At 42.1% G+C, this 21,464-nt stretch overlaps 2 protein-coding genes and 1 long non-coding RNA gene across 7 annotated transcripts in view; 2 read left to right on the forward strand and 1 right to left on the reverse strand.

Annotated features, from left to right (window-relative positions):
• Positions 1-12,257, forward strand: part of DDX46 (DEAD-box helicase 46) — a 38,870-nt gene extending 26,613 nt beyond the window's left edge. For 3 of the 4 annotated variants that reach the window (XR_012676029.1, XR_012676030.1, XM_075164605.1), the window contains one exon: positions 1,758-1,982. The gene's annotated coding sequence lies outside the window, so the exon portion shown is untranslated. Of the gene's footprint in view, positions 1-1,757; positions 1,983-12,006 lie in introns of those variants that run through there. The other variant, XM_075164604.1, reaches the window with a different exon arrangement.
• LOC142088840 (uncharacterized) lies at positions 4,274-21,448 on the reverse strand. Of its 2 annotated transcripts, XR_012676033.1 has the most exons (3): positions 18,244-21,448; positions 17,450-17,547; positions 4,274-4,867 (listed from the first exon to the last, which is right to left on the reverse strand). It is a non-coding gene; the product is annotated as an uncharacterized LOC142088840 (long non-coding RNA). The 2 variants fall into 2 exon arrangements; XR_012676032.1 differs by lacking the exon at positions 4,274-4,867 and having other exon boundaries at positions 16,484-17,547.
• On the forward strand, positions 12,010-16,721 carry C15H5orf24 (chromosome 15 C5orf24 homolog). Its single transcript, XM_075164607.1, has 2 exons — positions 12,010-12,436; positions 14,328-16,721. Exons 1-2 carry the CDS (start codon positions 12,010-12,012, stop codon positions 14,366-14,368), a joined length of 468 nt encoding a protein of 155 aa, XP_075020708.1. The 3' UTR covers positions 14,369-16,721.
• Positions 21,449-21,464: the final 16 nt, after the last annotated feature.

Consider the following 21,464-nt stretch of genomic DNA (forward strand, 5'->3'; position numbering starts at 1 on the left):
TTTTCAATTTTCTGCCATGGACACATACTATCGATGGCACGTTGCTGAAAACCTCTATTAAGAAAGCCTTTTCTAAATTTGCCCGAATGCCCTTAAATAGGCCGGTGAGTTTCTTCTCAGTGTGAACGTTGGTGTAAAACCAGCCCTTGCCACAAGCCTACTCGCAGCGCGTTGCTGGTGAAGGTCGTGCGCAGCCCCTTCGCTGTATCCGAGCCTGAGCGCCAGGCCCTGTGTGCGCGTTCTGGCCTCCCCACGTGATGCTCGAGGAATGCACTTTCCTTTGATTATTTTTCTTGACCCAGATCTCTTCCAAATATGGTCTCAGCTTAAACAAGTTTGTGTTCTTAGAGCTCGGGCGTTTGCAGAAGAAATTCTGGCTTCCAGCTAACTGTGGCTGTATGGGGGGAGTGGAGGCGGAGAACAACCTAAAAATGTAAAGATGAAAGGCGCACAGCTGGACTTGAATTTGTCCCAAAATGTACATTTTGTAAAATGTTTATACAATGCTAGGCAGGAAGATTTGTTTTGATAATTTTAGCTACAGTGGAAACAATTGTTTTTAAATAAATGACCATTAGTCTGAGTGATTGCCACCCAAACATTGCTTCTCTGAGACTTCTCATCTGAAATAGATTTAAGTATTTTTCTTTCATCAAACTGAGAGATACAAAATTGTCAAGCTGACCAGTATAAGCAGAGGTAAATTAATTAGTATCTCAGAACTAAGTAGTTCTAGTGAGCTAAGAAATTATTAATAACCTACTGTGGAGTGAGCATGAGATTCTTAAGTTATTTTATACTTTGGCCATTCTAAATACGAAGTTTATCATCACAAACATGTTTCTCAGAACAATAAATACCACTGGGCAACTGTTCTGAAACTAACTGCCAAGTAAGAAAAGCGTTACACTACTGAAAATCCTTAATCTTAACTAAACCCTGCATTTCCTCTGCCTGTGCACGTTAGCAAGCAAGTGAATTTGTGGAAGTTATCAGCTCCAGTAATTCATAGTTAAATAGACAGGAGGTGGTGGCAGTCCCAGTACTGAGTTCTCCCGGCTTGCTCAGCATGCTGTATAGCTGAAGATCAGCGAGAAGCTCCTGCGTTGGCAGGAGGAACTTGCATTTTAGGCCCTTCCTCTCCTTGAAAATTGGGATCCACCGGTGAGATCTCCAGTGAGGGAGAAGGAGAATGGGACTTTGCAGTCCGGATGTAGGGAGGAGCAGCATTTCATTGCATCTTTTACCTTACAGATAATGAATTGTAATCATTTGCTACTGCTAGTGAGAGCAGTCCTTTAGAGAAAGAAAAGGGGGAAGCAGATTCACAACCTGAGTAACGGCCGTGCTTCAGGTCATGGCCGGCTTTCACAGAACACGACAGTCGCAGACCAGTTTATCTTTTGTTTGGTTCCTGTTTTTATTAGCACAGCGTGCAGATGAGGAAACCAGACCCTCTTGCTACCAGATTAATATTTGAGCACTGTGGGCACCGGCGCTGGCTCATCTGGCGCGGGTTTGCCTGGAGCACAATACAGAGCAGTCACACAGACCCAGCACCCTCAGAGGCACGTCCAGCTCCAAGGTCAAATGTTTAGATCTCACTCTGCCAGTCTGCCAGCGGTAGCCTCAACAACAGCCCGATTCAGGTTTCACAGCTTCTTGGGATGGAACCTTTCACTGCTTCACATTACGAGTTCACTCCTCTCTATTATCTGACCACTTGTGCATTCCGTTGAGATCGCGATTTCTTCTAGATAAACCAGGAGCCTGAGCCCAGCCTGATTTCACCACCTTCCAGACTAAGATACTAAAAGGAAAATAACAGGAGACGGAAGAGGTATCGAACTCCACTGCTTCTGACTGGCGGCAGCATTTCCAACAAGAGTTAAAAACAGCAGAAAGATAAGGTTCATAAATAAACTGAATCATTTGCTAAATTAAGCTAAATAAATGCTGCTTTTCCCTGCTGCTTTCTTATATTTCAAGTGAGGATTCCTGCATGCATTAGGAAGCACTGGCAAAAAAACGAACCATCGTCTTGGCAGGATGTTTCACAGCAATTTTCGGCCTGAAGAGCTCCAAGTATTGTAGAAATGGAGTATCACAGGGTTGGAGTACAGCAGTCAGCTCCCCAAACAACAGCAGGGGAGTAAAATATTTAGGAAAACAGAATTAGCCATTTATAAAATCTGCAGGCTCTTTTTTGTCTGGTCTTTCTTGCTTTTATTTTCTAAGACCTCATCTGAATAATGCAGAACATCTTTCAGACTCTTTCAGATGTCAGTCATTTAAGGACTTACATGCTCATTTAGACCCTGATTTGAAGGTGTATATGCTACTGTCTGACAGTGGCCCAAGGGTGCTAACAGAGAGCAGGAAGGTTTGCATGAGTACACAGTGGCGCTGATGCTGTTACAGTCATTAACAAATGTGCGTTTTACTAAAACTGACCTTGACAACAGAAGGTCAGATGGTGAAAAGTGCTGGGCACTTAAAATTCCCGTTTCTATGGGATCTCTTTGGAAACAAAGTTGCTTTCCCACTCAAAGCCTTTTTTATAATAAAGTACCATTGCAATACTTGCACTCTTACTAAACTCTTTAGAATGCAGACAGATGAAATAGGGCAAAATCTTTAATAATCAACAGTACTTCGTTGGAGCTTCTGCTGTAAGACATGAGTGGCTAATGGTACATGGACTCAACCCCAGACGAGTTACATTGGAAATGGCTGCTATTCATTGCAGAATCAGCAGTGAAAGAGAACTAACCTAATACATTATTTTAATAGTCTTAAAGCTTGATTCTTCTATAATGGATTGCACTGTGTGTACTTTTGGCACAGAAGGTATCATGCTTCTCCATCCAAATGGAAGTAATGGAAACACCAGGAATCCTGAGTTTTCATGAACGTGCTTAACCCTTTAGAATATTTCAAATATAGAGGACATGTTCTAGGATTTGTTTTACCGTACAATAAATCAGTGGCTTATCCCTCAGAGTCAGAGCAAAGACGAATGTGAATAATGCTATTCATGAGGTAGAGAAAAACAGGAATGATGGCCCAGTGCTGGCCCTGCTGCTCAGCAAACCCTCCTCTGCTCCCCTGCCCTGTCACAGACGCCCAGGGTGATGGTGATTGCCTGTGCTCAAGGCCGCCGCATCCCATCCTGGCCAGCCTTCACACCGGCTGGCAGGCCGGCCTCACCCTCACGTTTCCGTGCGCGCCTCGCACCTCAGCCGGCTGCCCGCCCGCCACCTTCCCGCCCGCAAGACAAAATGGCGGCGGGTCCCCCAGACTGAGCGCCTCAGAGGCGGGAGGAGCCCTCCGGCGGCCCCGCCCCGCGCACGCTCGCTGCGCGCCCCCGCGGCGCGGCACCGCTCGGGAGCGCGCCCCGCCGTCCCGCCCGCGCCCGCCGCAGCGCCGCTCCCTGCAGCTGCCCGGCGGGGTGTGGGGGAGGCGGCCGCTCCCTCCCTCCCGCCCGCCCGCCCGCCCGCCCGCCGCCCTGCAGGCCGCCCCGATCCCCTCAGGTAGGTGCGGGCCGGGCCTGCGTTCCCCGGCCCCTTCTCCCCGCGGCGAGAGGCGGCGGGCGGGCAAGATGGAGACGCGGCCGGCGGGGGAGGGGAGGGCCGCGTCCAGCCCCACCGCTGAGGGGGATCCCCCGGTCCCCTCATGGGGGGCCCCGCCTGCGCGCCGTTCCGGGGTGTGGGAGCCCGGCCCTGCAGGGCCGCGGGAGAGGAACTGCGCCATCGCCGCCCCGTCCCGCTGTCTCCCCGCCCGGGCGGGAGGGAGCCGGGCCATACCCTTGGGCCGGGGGGAGGAGGCCGCACCCTGGGCCGAGGAGGGGCTTGGGCCAGGTCCTGTTTCTTGCCACCCACGCAAGACAGGTGACACGCGAGGCGAGCCCCCCCATCACTCCCGTGACCCCAAGCGCGGCTGCGGTGGCAGCTGAGGCGGCGGGCCGGGGCAGGAGGGAGCTGCGCCGCCCCTTTGTCCCCTCAGCTGGCCCTTGGCCTCTTCAGGTGGAGCTGGGCCTCTTGCTGCTCCCCAGTCTGGCCTCTCCGCTGCGCTCAGGAATTATTAATTCCCTTCAGCACCCACGGCTGTCGTGCGTGGGGATAGTGATATGCAGTGCTTTTTACTTAGAACATATTTCCATTAGTGTGCGGAATCTTAATGCGTGCATGCAGTCCATGGATGTATTTCCTTGACATACCTAAGTAGTGCATGCCTTCATTCACTGGCATGTCAGGGTATCTGGGTAGCCTCTGATACGTTCCTTCTGTGCCCCTTTGCCTTCTAGCATAACACATGTGAATGGTTTATATTCTTGTGGATAGTTAAAGATAGTTTAGTACATCCTTATTTGTGCATAGCCCTTCTGGGGTAATTAGTGAATAGTTGCACCTTTAATTTGCATGCATTTCTCTCTGGATATCTCTCTAAAGAAAGTAACAGTTATTTTGATCCACGCGGTTTTTATTTTTGTAAGATGAAAGAGTAGGAGAAACACTTGGTTAATATATTTCTTAAATTATGGTTTATTTCTATTTCAGTCTTCAGATGCTGCAGTTTCTGTTACAATTTTTTTTTTTGTCTGTATCCTTCAGGTTTTAGATGCAACTTTAAACAAAAAAAGTCCCGCGTGTTTGTCTATTGACCATTGTTGAACAGATTCAACAAGTGGACTTTGTCTTTCTGCAGTCTAGCATAAGTATGCTGCAGGAGCTGTGTTTGGGTGTGTTGTCAGGTGTCCAGAGCTTTTCGCACTAGTCCTGTCGCAGAGAAACACCGTGGAAGTGCATGTCAGGAAGGAGATGTTTGATCCATCTTTTAAGCTTCAAAATCCTTTTGTGGGAGGAGGCTAGGGAGAGAGGAGAGAGTAGATGAGAACACCCACTGAGATGAATGAGCACCTCTTACCTCTCCGAGCTATTGCTCTAGACTACAGCGAGGTCTGTTCCCTGGGGAGAAGAGCGGGTGGGTGAGAACACCCACGGAGATGAATAAGCATCTCCAGCTCCTCAAAGCCGTTGTTCTAGGCTATGGCGAGGTCTGCTCCTGTTTACCTGGGAATAGCTCCTTCAGGTGAATGGACAATTTCACAAACACTAATAATCCTTTCTTTATAAAGATCTACCTGTACCTGCTCCGTCATTCATATGCATATTTGGATTGCCTTGAAGTTTGGTAATTACAGAACCACAGAATAATCAGGGTGCAGTTTCGCAACCTTGGTCCTCTAAGCCAGTCTGTCTGGCCTGATGGCTGCCTTGATTCTGCGCTGCCCCATCCCCAGCTGTGGGTTGTTTTTTTTTTCCCCAATCTCCATGCCCTCTGCTGTGTTTGGGACTTGTCATACGCTTCATTCAGGTCTTCTAAGTCCGTTAAGTTGTCGAAAAGTCATCTTTTCGAGGTCTGGTTAGGCTTTTAAGTAAGTGAGACCAGGGGGGAGTGGGTCAGTGGCAGCCGGTGGGTAACGTGGCTTAGGCTGACCTGGGACCTGAGTCTGTCTCTGTGCTTCTAATGGAAATGTGTGTTTCTGTTTCTCTCTTGCCTCAATGCCAGCCAACTGTTGCTTTTTCTTTCTTGTTGGATTAGTTTTCACCTGGGTCAGATCCCTGGTATTGGTTTGTCCTGCTCTTGCACAATAGTTAGTGTTGGCACAAGGAGCGGGAATGTGGGAGAAGAGGAAAGGGCAAGATTGTCCCATTCAGAAAAAAATGCGGATTCAGAGTGGTTTCTATTGATTATGAAACCAAATTGTCAATTGTGTCAGTGTAACTGGAGGTGCACAGTTAATTAGATCATTGACATGATCTTCCTTAGTTTTTGTGAAGCTGTCTTAACCCTTTCAAGTGTCCTGTTTCTCATCATCACGTGGTTATATGATCTAAATTTTGGGGTGGGAAGAAGTCAGCTGACATTTCTGCTGACGTTGGCATCTAGTGAAACTCTGCCCTAAGATATGACTTACACTCTAACCTTAAAAAACAAGTATAACAATTACTTGTTTGCCTGCTTTTGCAATCAAATAATGAATGATCCCTAAAAGTTCACAGTTTACTTGACACTTGGCCTAGCTAATGCCTGACAATATCTAATCTTTGTGAGAGCAGCGCCGATCTCTGTCTTTAATACAAAGCTGGTGCTTAGGCTTTGGAGAGCACTGTTTCTCCAGATGTCTGAGTCAAAAGACTTGGGCTCCCGGAGGCACAGAGATGCACCCAGGTTGCAGCTCTCTGGTAAGGAGCAGGAGTCGCAGCCCCTTTGTGAGGGAAGGCTCCCCCTCCGCCTGGCACGTCTAGGGAAGAGGAATTTGAAGGGGGTGGGTATGTCTGCTCCAAAATTACTCTTTCCTTAACTTCCGTCATGTAAGAAAATGACCCTGGGTCACCGGGGGAAGGACCGTATTTGTAAGTTCTTGTATTGTTTGGGGAACTCTTAATTTCTTAGTCTTTTTGCACTAAGAATAATTGAGAAGGAAACTGTTTTCAAGATTATGTTGTCTCTTCAATTTGCAGTCTCCTGTTGTCATGTAGTAGCTCTAGCGAGTCACCGCTGCAAAGAAATTGTTTTTTATATTTTGGCTCTTTTTAATATATTTTACCTAGTCTCGATGAGAAAAATCATATTATGCAATTAACTGTGGAAAGTGCTTCATAAGCACAGTTTGGAGAAACTGGTTATCTAACTTCAGAAGGAGATTAGATTTCAAATGTAGGTTCAGGTGTTACAGTGTATGTTGTGCCACTGATAGGATTTCATACTCAGTGTTTTTAAAATATTTACATTACGGGAGGTAAGGTAAGGTGCAACATTGTGAAAACAAGCAGTTACAGGTTTTCAAAAATTGGGTAAGGCCCTACTTTAGCAAGAGTTAATGTGTAGAAAAGGAGCTGACAATAAAAGGGACACTTGAAAAACATTTAAATTGATGTAATTAATTCTTTTAACTGAGTGATGAAAGTACTTCTCACATGCGCTATCCTAAGAGGGAAGAGCAGAACCAATACCTATCTCTGTTGCAGTCTTGAAAGCGAAAATGTCGCTGCTGCTGCTTAAATTCCCCCCCTGCAAAGAAAACAAGTCCTTTGGTATTCCCCAGGGCCTGCAGCCCCTGCGCTGTCGTACGTGGCATAGAGCGTTCTTTATGCAGAGATCTTGAACAGAGCAGGTCCTGTGCTCCACTCCAACGGTTTTAATTGGTAGAAGTGACGTCCAGAGTGCTAGTGCAGAAATAATATTTGTAACTGCTTGTGTTTTTAAGTAGTATGTCATATACTTTGTATGTGTTGGGTGATGATGAAAATGTACTGCTACAGCCTCCTACAGCTCCGTCAATACATCTTGAAACTATTGCAAGCTCAGCAGTAAAAAACTTCAGAAAAATGAGAGGGGTTTATATACTAACCTTCATTAAAAGCAAAATTGTCCCTTTTGGTGATAGGAGTTTACCTTTCCTGGTATTCGTCAGTTGAAAAGCTGTAATACAAATGTGCTTCCAGTTTTGTTCAGTTTTGCTCTGATTCAGGCGTGTTTTACCAGAAGTCAAAAGCACTTGCTGAGTCAGGTCTGTTCTGGTGCTAACCAGGCTGTAGTTACAGAAAGCAGGCTGGGGTGGGTGAGACCAGAGCAGTTGCCTGCTTCTTGTGTTGGAATTGATTATTCTGCTTAGTGCAGATAATGGGTCACAGGTCCAGTACTCGGTATAAAAGGAGTTAATGAGCAAGTGCCTGTTCCCATGGGCTTGTGCACTTTCTCTGCTCATGAAAGTTTTCATCTTATCTACGCTGGCAGCTAAATTCTGCCCATGAAGAAGGCAAAGGGTGTGATGTTTGAAAGCTGAAGACAGCATCATGTCACAACCCAAGAGGGTGTTTTTATGTAATGTGATTTAAGTAGCTTTGATCTTAAAATTTTGTGTCCTGAACAAGACATGAATGGGGGTTTTCTGCATAGTTTCAAGCCTAGAGGGAGATGGGCCATATCAGTAACAGAAGCCTTAGCAGTTTTAAGCTAGAACTGTGCAGTATGTTGACCTGTGTTTAGGGATACAAGGATGCACTCACTCTGTCTGTCCAAAACCTGTAATGTCACTGGAATTAGGTGAAATTTCTTAAGTTTCGTGCTGCGTCTTTATCGCCTATAATATGGTTTCTGTTTCATGTCCCAGAAGAAAGCAAATGATACCAAGCTTGACTGTGAAATACAAAAAATCTTAATGACAGCCTCATACATCGTGTATCAACTGATCAGTAGCCTGGCTGTCCTCTGGGCAAAACAAAACTTCAAACTCACCTCGCTAGTGCTAAAGCAGGTTAACTTTGCAGGTACTCAGGAGAGTGGCAGTGCAGCTGTGCTTTAGAAGCAGGGGTCGTTACCGTGTCCAGAAATCCCCCTACAGCAAAGCTTTGTGGGTCCGGGATGGATGGTCGATCCTGTTTCTTTCTTTATTTCTAGCAGCAGTGGAGCTTCTGTGCTTCATTGCATGGGAAGCTCTAATGCTGCCTCTCTTTTCCCAAAGCTAGCTTATCCAGTTGTCTCCTCCCTACCCCAGCATTTGTATAGAAATAAATTACCAGATAGAAAAGGATCCATATGGAAAATCCTCTATAGCCACTTTCCAGTAAAAATCTTTCTGAAATATGACTAAATTTCGTTACTACAATGCCTCATCGTAACTATTTGTTTACACAGAGACATTCAACCAGTCAGTTGAATCAGTTTAAAAACTAATTTAAGTAAACTGTTGCAAATATCTTTTACATGTCTGTTTACAGATTTAAAACAATTAAGTTCTATTTCGCTGGAAACTTTTCTGGCCAGTTTTATTTAAGAATGCTTGCACATAAAGTTGTGTGTGTTTGGCTATACAATTTAGCTAGAGCGTGATTTTTAAATTGGCATAACTTTGCATTTTATACCAATTCTCATTTATACTGTCTATCTCCCTGCCAAGAAACCTGCTTCCACTCTACAGATAGACTCACTACATTCTTTTATTCCCCGCTGTAATGTGAACAAAGTAAAATTATGCTGGAGATGTCCATGTTAGGGTAATTAAGCTCCATTACAGATTTCCTTTTTAAAACTTTTCAAAAAAAGTCTTAAAAAACACAGAATATGAACTTTGGCTACTACTTGAAATTTTCATGGTTTGATGAAAAACGGTGCAGAGAGGGGAAAAAGAAAAAGCATTAAAAAAAAAAACCATTGGCAGTCTTCCACCAAGATTGTGGTTTTTTTATTAAGCTTTGTCCTCTTGTAAGAAATTTTAAACAGTTACTGATTTGTACATCTTTCTTCTTTCATCAATTACAGTGATATTGGCTGTTGGCACATGGAAGGTAAACTAGCATCAGCCAGGTTTTGTACGTAAAGTTAGGGTTTGTCGAGAGCTCTCAGGGATATTGCAGTAGACACAAAACACATGCATATGGTTATGAAGCTCCAACGTTTGCCAGTTACAGCAGGATATATTCACTGTCTAGGAGTACCTGCGATGGTTCTCCCCAGGAAAGATGGATGGTGTCTGTAGGAAAAATCCCCCTGACTGTAACAAGGAGAAAAAGCAGAGGGTAAGAATGTAATATAGACAGGAAGGCGTCTGAGCGGTGGTCGGTCTCCTGAGAAATACCAGGGGCCCTCACTTTATTCAGTGCCTTCTCCCTGGTCTGGTGTGTTCCTCGGATACTGGGCAGCTGAACTGATCCTTCTTTGTGGCAGTCGAGCTTGGAGTGGCTTTTTGGGGCTGAAGCCAGTGTTCCTGTGTTTAAAGTGAGTACCGAGACAAGAATGCTGCTGACAGCTCCAAGAGTCCTCTAGTGTATCAACAAACAGATGAATAGCCTTTCAGAGCCGCTGGGCTTACTCTCTCGGCAGCAAAAATACATTATCAGAACCCTTATGTTTGCAATTACGTATCATGAAAAATCTCAGGTATTTTTTGTGATATTGTGGGCCCTACTAGTGGGGTTAAAGGAAGGTAACATTTTCTGACTGCTAATTGTAGAAAACCTTAAGCTTCCTTTTTGTTGCTGCGTAGAAAAGTCTCCTGACCTGTAGCTTACTTCCTTTGTTCTTTGCTAAGTGCAGGCTTGCTAATTATTCTTAGTTGTTTCGTTTGCTAGTCAACACCTGCAATAACAGTGGTTTCACGTTTGTTCCACTGTACCCCATTCAACACACCAGAATTGTAGCACTCAGATAATCTCTGCTAGAACCATCTAATATTTAAACTATATTACTATCATAATTTCACTGTTTGACATAAAACCATATTCATATATTTGCACAAGAGTAATGCATACATTGTAATGCGTATTTGACAAGCCAAGGTAAATTGGGTGTTACAGCAGGGAACGTATCCATTGTAATCAGAAGAAAAGGGCACGGGGATTTACTCCTGCGTAAATAAACCATTTCTGCTGTATGCTTTCTCTCTGGCTGGGAGAAGACATTCATAACTGCCAAATAAATTCAGTAATCAATGGTAGAATTTAAATTGGGTTGCTGTAGGTGATATTCCAGAGCTACTGCAGGGAAAATACAATAAATCTTCCAGACCCTATCTACTAGAGAAATTTACCACAGGAAGAAGTATTTGGTGTCCTAAGCATGACTGTAGAGTGCAGAAATACTCTGGTTTGCCAGATATTGATTGGCTTAATCTTGTCTTCAGCATGGCTAAATATTATTATTAAACTGAGTATTTGCAGCTTATTTAAGTTGTAGAACCAATATAGTTGAATGGGTGAAAATATCATCCTGTTGCTCCTTGCGTAGCTTGCTGGCTTCTTACAGTATTGCCGCTTTAAGAAATCTGAGGCAGTATTTGTGCAGTGTTGGTATTTAGAAGCATTACTACTAAAAAAGTTTTAGAATACCAGTAATACTCTTAACTGTTGTGATTCTGCCCCAGTACATATGCTGCAGGGATTTGGTATGATGGATATAAGCATAACCAATTTCTTCAGAAGTTGTTGCTTGTAATTATGACGGTGACCGTATGTGGTTTCTAGCAGCTGGACGTCAGTTTGTCCATTGGAGCTGGGGTTAGCCTGCAGTGACATGCAGGTGAGATTAACCTTTCTGCCATCCTGAAGACAGGGCTTTGATCTTGTAAAGAAGTAAACGTCTGTAAACAGAGCACAGCTCAAGTTGGTTTTGTCTAATGAAAAGAGCAGGCTATATAATACAGTTGTTGACCTCGATGGTCAGGTTTTCCAGAATATTTGGAGATGTGTGACAACGTGCACATCTGTAACAGGAGTCGTGGTGTTGTTTTTCCCAAAGTTGTTATCTTGGAGTTGTCATTACCAGTAATTTGTACCTGCTCTTCTAACTGGGACAGAAGTGGCATTTCTGTAATCTAGCATCTTTTACTTTGTAATAGATTCATTTTGTACCTCTGCTTTCCCAACTATGGCACCGCTGCCTTCGCTGAATGCCTTACCTGTTTCTTTCTTTCACATTGTGACAAGAAATGACAAAACGGAGTAGAGTTTTATTAATTTGCTGCAGTTAAACAAAAATCTTTAGGAGCCTATATCTACTAAATCAAGAGAGTGATACCATATTTTTCGTTGGCTCACAGGTGACAGATTAATCTTGCAACTAGAACGGCTAGAATTTAGATGAGATTCAGTTAGAAAGGTTTTGAAATCGCAGCGGGTGAGCAGATATTGTATATCTTGGTTGCTGAAACGCTCTTGTTCATTAACGTACTTCTTCCCTAATTATACCTATCTAAATAATACATAGTTTAAATTGTCATTTTTAACTATGTGTAAAGGTTAACATGCAAAACCTCAAGTGAAAGATTAATGAAACTTTTCATTTAAAAAAAGTAATTTACTGACATCAATACTGTTTACTAAAAATAGAAAAAGTAGTTTGGACTAATTTTGAGAAAGAGGTAGCTTTTGAAAGATTCTTACTTGTGGAACGCTGCAGTATTATTATATATTGATACATATTTGTCTCTCTTATTTTTGGTAGAAAATGATGCACCCTGTTGCGAGCAGCAATACAGCTTTCTGTGGGACCGGCAAGAGTTCCTGCCTTAACGAAGACAATGTGAGATCTGCCGATCAGTTTGACTTGTATGCCACGCAGCAAAGTAAATACAGCCACGCAGTCAGCCACAAACCAATTGCATGCCAGAGACAAGATGCGTTGAACGAATCGCACTTGCAGACCACAAGTGGCAGGAATATAGAGACAAAAGACGAACTAAAGAAAAAGAAAAACCTCAACCGATCTGGTAAACGTGGAAGGCCATCAGGGACCACAAAATCAGCAGGGTACCGAACCAGCACAGGTCGACCCCTGGGGACCACCAAAGCAGCTGGATTTAAGACAAGTCCAGGCAGACCCTTGGGTACAACTAAAGCAGCAGGATACAAAGTCAGCCCAGGCAGACCTCCAGGTAGCATTAAAGCTCTATCACGGCTTGCAAATCTAAATTATACTTGTGGCAGTGCAGCTTTTCCCTATCCTATGGTGCATAACAGAGGAGTACATGCTGCTGGTGAAACTAGTAGCAAAATGAAACAGCCTAATGAATGAAAGGAGGGAATTGGTAACTCCTTACTAATCCGCTTTACTCTGAATTTTGGCATGTTTCTTGCATTTTGTGGTAGTGTTTGCCTAAGTCTGGATTTCTAGATTTTATTTTCACTCAAATAATGCCATAGCCTACGGGTGCAATTCAGTAGCTTTTAAAGCAATGTTGAGAAGGCACTGGTTTAAAGGGGGTTTTGTTGGTTTAAAATCATAATTTATAAGAAAGTCTGAAGTGATGCATATGCCTTGGTGTCAATATTTAAGTAATGTCCATGTCCCTATTTTTACGTTCAATTTCTGGTAAATCTAGTTGTGTGGTTATGCATTAAATAATTGAAACGAGGAGGACAGAATTAGCTGGCTGTTGGTTCATGATGTGGCCTATGCCACAATAAGGAACTTAGCCAGATAAGTTCTTACTCAATAAGAAAAATTGATAAAGAAAGCAGCACTTTCTTTATCACATTTTCCACTTCAGCACATTTTCCACTTCTGCAGGAGCTTCTACAGACCTCACATGGATACGTAAAAAAAAAACAAACAAAAAAACTCAACCTTTTTTTAAAGTGCTGATTTCAGGTGGCTTTTGTTTCTGGAGTTGTAGCAGTAAGACAATTTCAACTAATGCTCCAAAAATACTTTTGAAAATATTAAAGAAAACTGAGCATTTGTACAGCGCGTTACAACTTCACAGCACCTTATTAACACAAGCTAATCTGCCTTTAGGTGATAGCTGTTCTTTTACTTACGCTGTTACAGGATTCTGCTGTGTAATTTTGAAATGCCTAATAGTATATATACCAAACCACAAATAATTCTTTGAAATATTTTATAAGAAATTAAGTACTGTTCATTCTAGTTACGCACTTGGTTAATATTATACAGTATGTTCTTAAATCTGTAAATAGCTATTTACACTGTTTTTTGCCTTTAAAATCTGTGCTTAGGTGGCGACAGTTTAATAGCTTTTAAAGTATTAATCTATAATGTTTACAAATTAAACTTTTTAAATAGACACTGTTGCCAAGTTTTCAGACTTAGTTTTGCCAGATATTCCTGGAAATACAGTTATTTCGTTGTTTGACACTTATACTATATTTAAGTTATGGAAGCTTATATATCTACCAAAGGACACCATTTTCATGATTTATAAAAGCAAACTGTATAGCTGATGCAAACAGGATGCAGTTTACTGCACTGCTAGACCCCAGATATAAAGTAATTCATCTATGCATGCAAGCTGAAAAAAAACGTTGTTGGTTAGCTATAAATACCTTTCTTGACTCAAACTAAAACCTTCCCTCCTTCCAAAAGAAATGTTCAATTTTTCAACTGGGTGTGTTTAATTTTTTTTTAAGTGTGAGAGAGTGTGTGAGTGTGTGTGTAAAATACTTTAATCTAGACTTAAAAAAATCAGTCCTCAATGTTGCATATTGTCTGTTCTAAATTTATTTTACTGGAATTAAAGCGCTTTTTTTTTCCATCTGGAAGAAAGTTTAAGTTGTTTCACATATAATATGACATCATAAATTTGTAGCTTCAAATATCTGGGGGCAGGGGAGAATATATAGAGTTTGCAGATTTGGGGGAGCAGAAAAATTTGGGTTAATTAAGCTTGTGCTGAATGAGTAATGATGCTGATATTTTTGTTAACATAAATGCTATTCTGGCCTGCTGTCACTTAGATGAGAACTCTTGATTTCAGTGATGACAATTTAAGAAACAGATGTCATGTTTCATACCTTTTTTATCAGGAAAAAAGCAGCAAGCCTTCAGGTGTTCCAGTGATGCCTAACACATATTGAGCTGGACTTTATGCTGTACTTTACAATAGGTGTGTTGAATTGTTGTGGGGGAACTGTGTATGCACTGGCAACTAAGACAATGAACCTCAACTATACTGGATGGCTCCTTAGTCGATAGATGAACTAATGGCAGCTAAACTGCTACTAAAAATAGTTTCTTCATGCTGAAGCTATGAAATCCAGTTATACGTTCTGTTCCTCAACAAACTCGCAAGCCTGAAATTTAGCAATCTTTCTCAGAACGATGTAACTTCCGACACATGCAAAATGCTAACGTGAGTTAATTCACCCTCAGGATCTGTGTTGTATTGGCTGTTTTTAATCAGATGATTTTTCAACAAAGACTGCTTTGAGTTCTTTCCTGAACTCAGCTGGGAAAGCAGTCCTCTTCAGCTGAATGTCGTAACTGCAGGAGTGTCACACCTCGCTGGCAAGGAACGTGTTGCATGTCACCACTGTACCTTGGAGAAACTCCACTTCTTACCTCCTCCTGTTTATCCTGTTTGCTCCTGTTCCGTTTCTCACCTGTGCATCTCCTCAATGGTGCTGTGCTGTGTGTCAGGAGATAATGCAGATGTATTGCTGTTCTGCTAATATAATGAATTTTGTATTCAAGTATGCTGATGAAATAATGAAATCATCTAAGCAATTTCTGTTCATTACAGTGTTTATTAATTTTATCAGATGGAATATAATCCCAGTAAAAAACAGTTAACGTTGTCAGTTGTGAAATGATGAGCATAAAGTAGAAAAGTGTTCAGAGAGTCTAATGGGCTGCTTTGCACTCTGGATTTAGCAATGGCACTCTGGATTTAGCAAGGAGACCAGAAGTGCATTTCCTAATTCTGGTTTATTTTATATCTGACTATAGTTTACTGGTGCCATGCAGTGAGGGGAAGAAGAAAGGAGTTAGAGATTCAAAGTGAACTAGAAATGCTTCTGCTTTTCCTATGTATAATCTGCAGAATACATTGTGCTTTTTTCAACACTTTTCTTTCCATGACAAACACTGAAACAGCATGTTAATGCCTAAACTTTAATAGCACCGATGGGAAAACTGGCCTTTTCCCCCCATAGTATGAAAACATTACTTGTAAGGTAAATTGCTTATTTTATATTATATATCATAATTCAGCTATTCATAAGCTAGGATCACTGTTGTGTGTTAACACTGTTCAGACGATCTACATGTCAAGTTTGGTTTTTAATAATTTCTTTTAATTATCAAGTTTCTAATGTCTTATTTATACATAAATGAAATGTATTAGCTTGCTATTATTCCTTAATGATGCTATACAAGTTCACTGTTTAATATACATATAGTAACTACTATTCAGTTTCTGATTAAATTTACTTAAACTTTAAAACCAAATAATTTTGCTACTATAAAGTCTTGCACTGGACATATTCAAGATGCTAGCACCATATTTTGGCAGAAAAAAATTGGATACCATCATAAGTGGCTAACTGATATCAAAGATAGTATTTTTAAAATCAGCAGTTAGCTTTGTCATTAAAGCAATGTTCTTTATATCTCGGATTTAGTTTAAACTAATCAAAATAACTATGTATCAAGAGCCATTAAAGATCTCTGTTCTGAATGAATATATTTTCATTTTGTCTGAAAGATCTTAAGGGTTCAGTCAGGACAAAACCAAGCCTTGTCAGTGAAAAGTGATGTGTCTGTGAAAAGAATTACTTGGAACTACAACACACAGAGTAATTCAGATGAGAATTTAACTCCCTCCCCCATTTTTGAAGAGCTTTAAAAGGCAGAGCAATGTGAAGTCATTTGTCCGATGGTTTCATTAGCTGTGACTCTGCTATTCTTTGTTGTATGTATAATAATGTTTCACGCTATCCTTAGAGTTGACAGTTAAAACAGTTGATAACAATCATAAACACTTCGAACTGCAGACTTCATTTCTGACCACAAAAGAAGTTTATTCTTCTCTATTTTAATGCATATATTTTAACACTGCTTAAATATATTTATGACTTTAGTAGAGACTAGACCTTTCTCCTTGTGATTTTTCTTTTTTTTTTCCAAATAGGTAAATCTGTATTCTGAAATTTGAACCACTTTCTGATACTTTAATCTATCATTTGTTTTTCCACAGGTTTACTTTGGGGGAAACAGTAATCTGTTAAATAACTAGTATCAGCACCCCACCCTCTGCTGTAAAAAGCCTGATTAGATACTGTGTATGTTTTTATGTCCATGAACTTGAGCTACTCGTGTGCAATTATGTGTATGGGAATGGAGTAGTGTTCATGATCTGTATTTACATCATCATATGGATGTATATTTATTAATAAAGTTAATACTTTAAAACCTAACAATTTTTTCTCTGGGCTTTTTTTAATATCTTTTAAATTCTGGCTGAAGATGCCTATTGACAGCGTTACCAGACCAATAGCCTTAGCCCTTCTCTCTTGTGAATAGAAATGCTGTTTGTTCTCCTGGTGTCTCAGTCATAGTTAAGTGACTCGAACTGGGAAGGAAATGTTTTGGTACACCTTGTACAGATTTCACTTAAAATCCGGCGGCTTGTTGTGTTTGCCCCTTGCCTCCCTGCAGTGTAATTGAATCTGGCTACAACAGACTGAGTGTGTTCATGCCTGTGTGGACTTCAAAACGCACACAGGATTTGTGAGAGTTGGGAGGCCACTGTACTGTGTGATTTTTAAATTGAATAAATAAGCCCACCCTTCCAGTATACTTTCTGTCTGAATTTCAACGTGAGATGTGTATTGCTTGTTACAGGCAAGTCTCATATATTTGAATTAAGGCAAAAAGCCTGTATGAATTGCAAGGTATCAGAAAATAGAGGAATGTTGCTTATTTTTTAATGAATTGAAAATGCTGCTACAGTAACATAATTGCTCTTGTCCTTTCATTCAAATATGAGAAGAGGGGAGGAAAGGAGTTACAGCTGCTAACTTTTTTTTCCTCTGTTGCACATGGAAATCAATTTGAAGAGTACTCATAAAGTAAACTTTTAATAGAACAATTGTCATTATTCTGTGATGAATAAGATGTATTTATGAAGATGGGCAGTTGTACCTACCAGAAGCTGCAATCCAGGCTGCTAGGTCTGCATCCTCCCCTTGTTCTCCAACACCCTCTGTTTTCTCTTACATGTGCTTTCAAAGACCCCGAATACATCTAGGGTTGAAACATTTTAAATGTCTGTTGCAGTTATTTTGCAGCCTTTTAAGTTGCTTTTACCTGAAAAAGACATCTGATGCCTTTTTTTGTTTGTTTTTGATGGCCATTCTGGTCATTCTAAATATTTGGCTTTGAAGGTGACTGGATACGTATAGAACAGACTTTGACTACACTCTGCTACGTCCTGGTCTAAAAATCAGTTCCTGGATGTGATTCCTTGAGCAAAATGGATTATTTTCTTTGTTGTAATGAAACCTTAAGTATTAGGTATTAAGTCAGTCAAATTATATCGTACAAGAATGCAGGCTTTTCAGCTGTGTTGGAAGTTGCTTGACTGCTTCCATGGCTGTTGTGTTCTCTGCCATGTGATGAGTTGGGCGATGAAAGTTGCAATGCAATCTGTTCCCTCAATATGCAGTTGGTGCGCGAGGCCAGGTGCGGTTTCTGATGACAGGACCAGTTTATGATTTATTCATGCTGACAGAATAGCAGTGTTGGGGTGTAAGCTATGCAAGCTGGACATCTTCAAGGAGTCTTTAAGATGGTTATCTGTTTTAATAATTTCATTTATGCATATAATGAGACACCAAGGCTTGCTTTGGGGCTGGACTGGAATTTTTATGCTTTTGTGCCTCCTCGGTGTGATCTCTTAAAGTAGCACAGATAGCACAGTGTGAATTAGCGATATCGTACCTATTAAATGTGCCAGCTCAATAGAGTGTGGTTTTGGACCAAGACTAATGAAGATTGTTCTTGACAGTTAATCGTTTAAAGCTGTAATGCCTAAAAGTAAAGGACTGACTCGCTGCCTTGCATTGCATGCTATTTTTATCCGGGTTCTGCCTGTGGCTCTGTGTTTGTTGTTTAACATTTAAGAGAGAGGTGTGGCCTGACCATACAGAGCTGGCAGCCCAAAAGCTACCGCGTTCTGGAGCTGGCTCTCGCCCAGGTTGCAATATCTCCTTCGGTAAAAACGTGGCAAAAGTATCTGCTTATCTTGCAGGGTTGCTGGAAGGAATCATTAGTTAACAACTTTTAACTACTTTGAAGCTGAAAAGTGTTGTGGATTTCATAAGTGTTGTTTAAATGATCTGAGGCAGATAAATCATCTTGCCTTTCATGTTGTTTTTTTCATACCACAAAAGCTTGTTCTAATTAGTGAAAAAATATCACAGTAACAATTGGTGTAAGTTTGATTACTTAGAGTAGGCCTTTGAGATATGTATAATACTAAAATGTGTATTTGGTCATATTTTCAAATAAAAATATTCAACTGCAGCCATGTTGAGAAAACAAAGATTACAAAGTCACACATCCCAAATATAGGTGTAGGTTAAAGTTGCCTGTGCGACCTCAGCCTGTGCTCCTGACTAGAATGCTTGTCATGTTTTCCTCTACCTCATCTTTGCGCTACTGAGTACACAGAACGTCGTAGCTGTGAGAACGTGTCGGGATTACATGAGTGGAAGCCTTGGTCTTGGTGAAGGTCCTGACATTGCCTCTTTGTCCCAGTCCGTGTCCTCTTTCGCTCCTTCTCTTGCCGTGAAGGAGCTCGCCCAGTGTGACTGAAATCTGGGGAGGGGAGAAGTCCAGCTGCTGAAACCCAAGATGCACAAATGACCACAGAGTTTTGGGGTTTATTCATGGGTGCAACAAAAGACTCATGTTTTCCAAATCCTCCTCTCCACTAAATTTCAGCTCCTTCCCTAACAAAGAGAGCTTTTCTAATGTGTCCAAAATTTTTGAATAGATGCAAAACAATGTATTTTTTTACTAGACTTTTTCCTGAAAACAGACATTTGGCACTAAAAATCAGAAAAATGTAAGCCACTGAAAACAGTTTTGCAACAAAACTGGCAGGCATCGTAAGAAATGTACTATCCCGTGCATATGTATTGCAGAGAAGGCACATTTGTTGTGAGTTAGGTATGATAAAGCCTGACTATCTGTAATTCTTGGGAGTTCGTGTTCCATTAATAGATTTATAGTCACCATAAGAAAGAATGCTATTTTGCACAGACCTTTTGAGTTGTCTTACGGTAGGAAGAATATTATGTTAGAATTAAATCCACAGAAGTGTCTCACATGCAGGTATGCTGCCAGAAAGCTATCTGTTATTTTAAAGGTTTGGAATATCATCACCTGTGTTTGAGATCTGACACCGTGCAGGGCTGCAGTAGGCGAGACCCTAGACTGATGGCACGGAGCTGAGAGCTGGGAACCACATGCACTCCTGGGCAGGAGAAGGAAAATTGATTTCAAGTTAAAAATGCCGCTTTGTCCAAACTCAAGGATAAGGACAATTGGGAATGGGGCAGCTTTTTCCTGACTAGTCCACACCAACTTAGATTCCTTATGTGCTTTTGCGTTCAAGCTTGCTTGCTTGGTCTGGATCAGCTGGTTTAATTAAATATTTTCTATGTGCAAACCTCATGTTTTAGATCTCTAGACTTTTATGTCCTCAATATTAATGCTTATTCAAATTGCACTTTGAAAGAAAAAAAATTTCTAAGGAAGAAAATGTGCGCTGTAAGAAAGGACAGAGTTGGAGAAATGTCCTCTAGTAAAAACAAAGAGAAAAATCCCATTTCTGTAATAAAGCTGACACCCATCTTCATTTATATGCATGTACAATGTTTTCCTTGCTTTTTTCCGGTGTGTGTGTAGTTCATAATTCTGACTTTTTGACAACATCTCACCGTGCGCTGCTGGCAATTTGAAGAAACATGGTAAAAAAGGGGGTATCACCACTTGAAGTACCATGTTCATTTTCAAAATGCCCCAAATATTCCTGAAGCTTCACTATTAAACTGAAAGCAAGAACTAATTCTGCGACAGGAAGAATATTCTCTTATTTCCTAAAAAGAAATACCAGAACATTTATGTTGCCTTTCAGCTTGGGAGCTTTGGTGGTATGCTGATGGGCAAGAGCTCATCTTTTCTTTTTAGCTTTAAAAAATATGTCTTTAATTCACAGACTTTTACCCTTACCCCAGCCTGGCTGTAGGCTAAAGTTCAGTTTTCGTGTGCAAACACATCCCAAACTGAATCCGTGCTTCTCTGTACGGGTGGAAGTAGGCAAGTCCTCCGGCAGGCAGATGTGGCCTTTAGGAAGTCCCGGTCACAGCAGGCCCTTAGGGCTGCGATACTGGGTTATAACAAAACACGCTTTTGGAATGAATTACAGGGTGCGTTTGTGTGCCCTCTCAATTACCCTTCAATCATAACATCCTGTCAAGTCCTCAGGATGACATTTCCCTCGTTGCAAGAATTTTCGACCTGAACTAATTTAAATCAACAGTGAAATGCCTGCCGACCTCCAGCAGCCTCAGCAGACCGAAACTTCGCCCGGGCAGCGTGTCCCGTTACACCGTGTCGGTGGACTTGGCCCTGGGCTGTGAAGACGGTGCGAAGCGCTGCCGCGCGGGGGGTAGTTCGGAGGGGCTGAAACGATAAAAACTGGTTAAAAAAAACCCTACTATTTGTATTTAGTCCTGGCAGGGACTAGGACCCGAGCTGAATTCTGTCTGTTCTCTTGTACTGCTCGCTGAGCTCCAGCAGGTTTCTGTCCCCTGAGAACCACGAACACAACACGGCATCCTTGGAGCTCGCAGACGAACGCGGCTGTGGCGATCGTGTCCCCGCCGCTGCGGCCTGCGCTTCCCCCCGCCCCCCGCCACGGAAGTACAATCGGGGCGAGCGGTCGGAAGAGGAGGAGGAGCAGCGCACGCTCGGCGCCGCTCGCCCTCCCGACAGCAAAGGCGCAGAGCCGGTCCCTGGGCGGGACCGCCGTCCGCAGCCCCGCCGCGGCCTCTACCGGCAGCGCTGCCGCCCGCCCCGAGCCAAGACAAGATGGCGGCACGCCACCCTCGCGGCGTTACGTGCGCACGGACGGCGGTGGTGCGCCGGAAGCG

This window comes from Calonectris borealis, chromosome 15 (genome assembly GCF_964195595.1).
Source record: "Calonectris borealis chromosome 15, bCalBor7.hap1.2, whole genome shotgun sequence".
Taxonomy (NCBI): domain Eukaryota; kingdom Metazoa; phylum Chordata; class Aves; order Procellariiformes; family Procellariidae; genus Calonectris; species Calonectris borealis.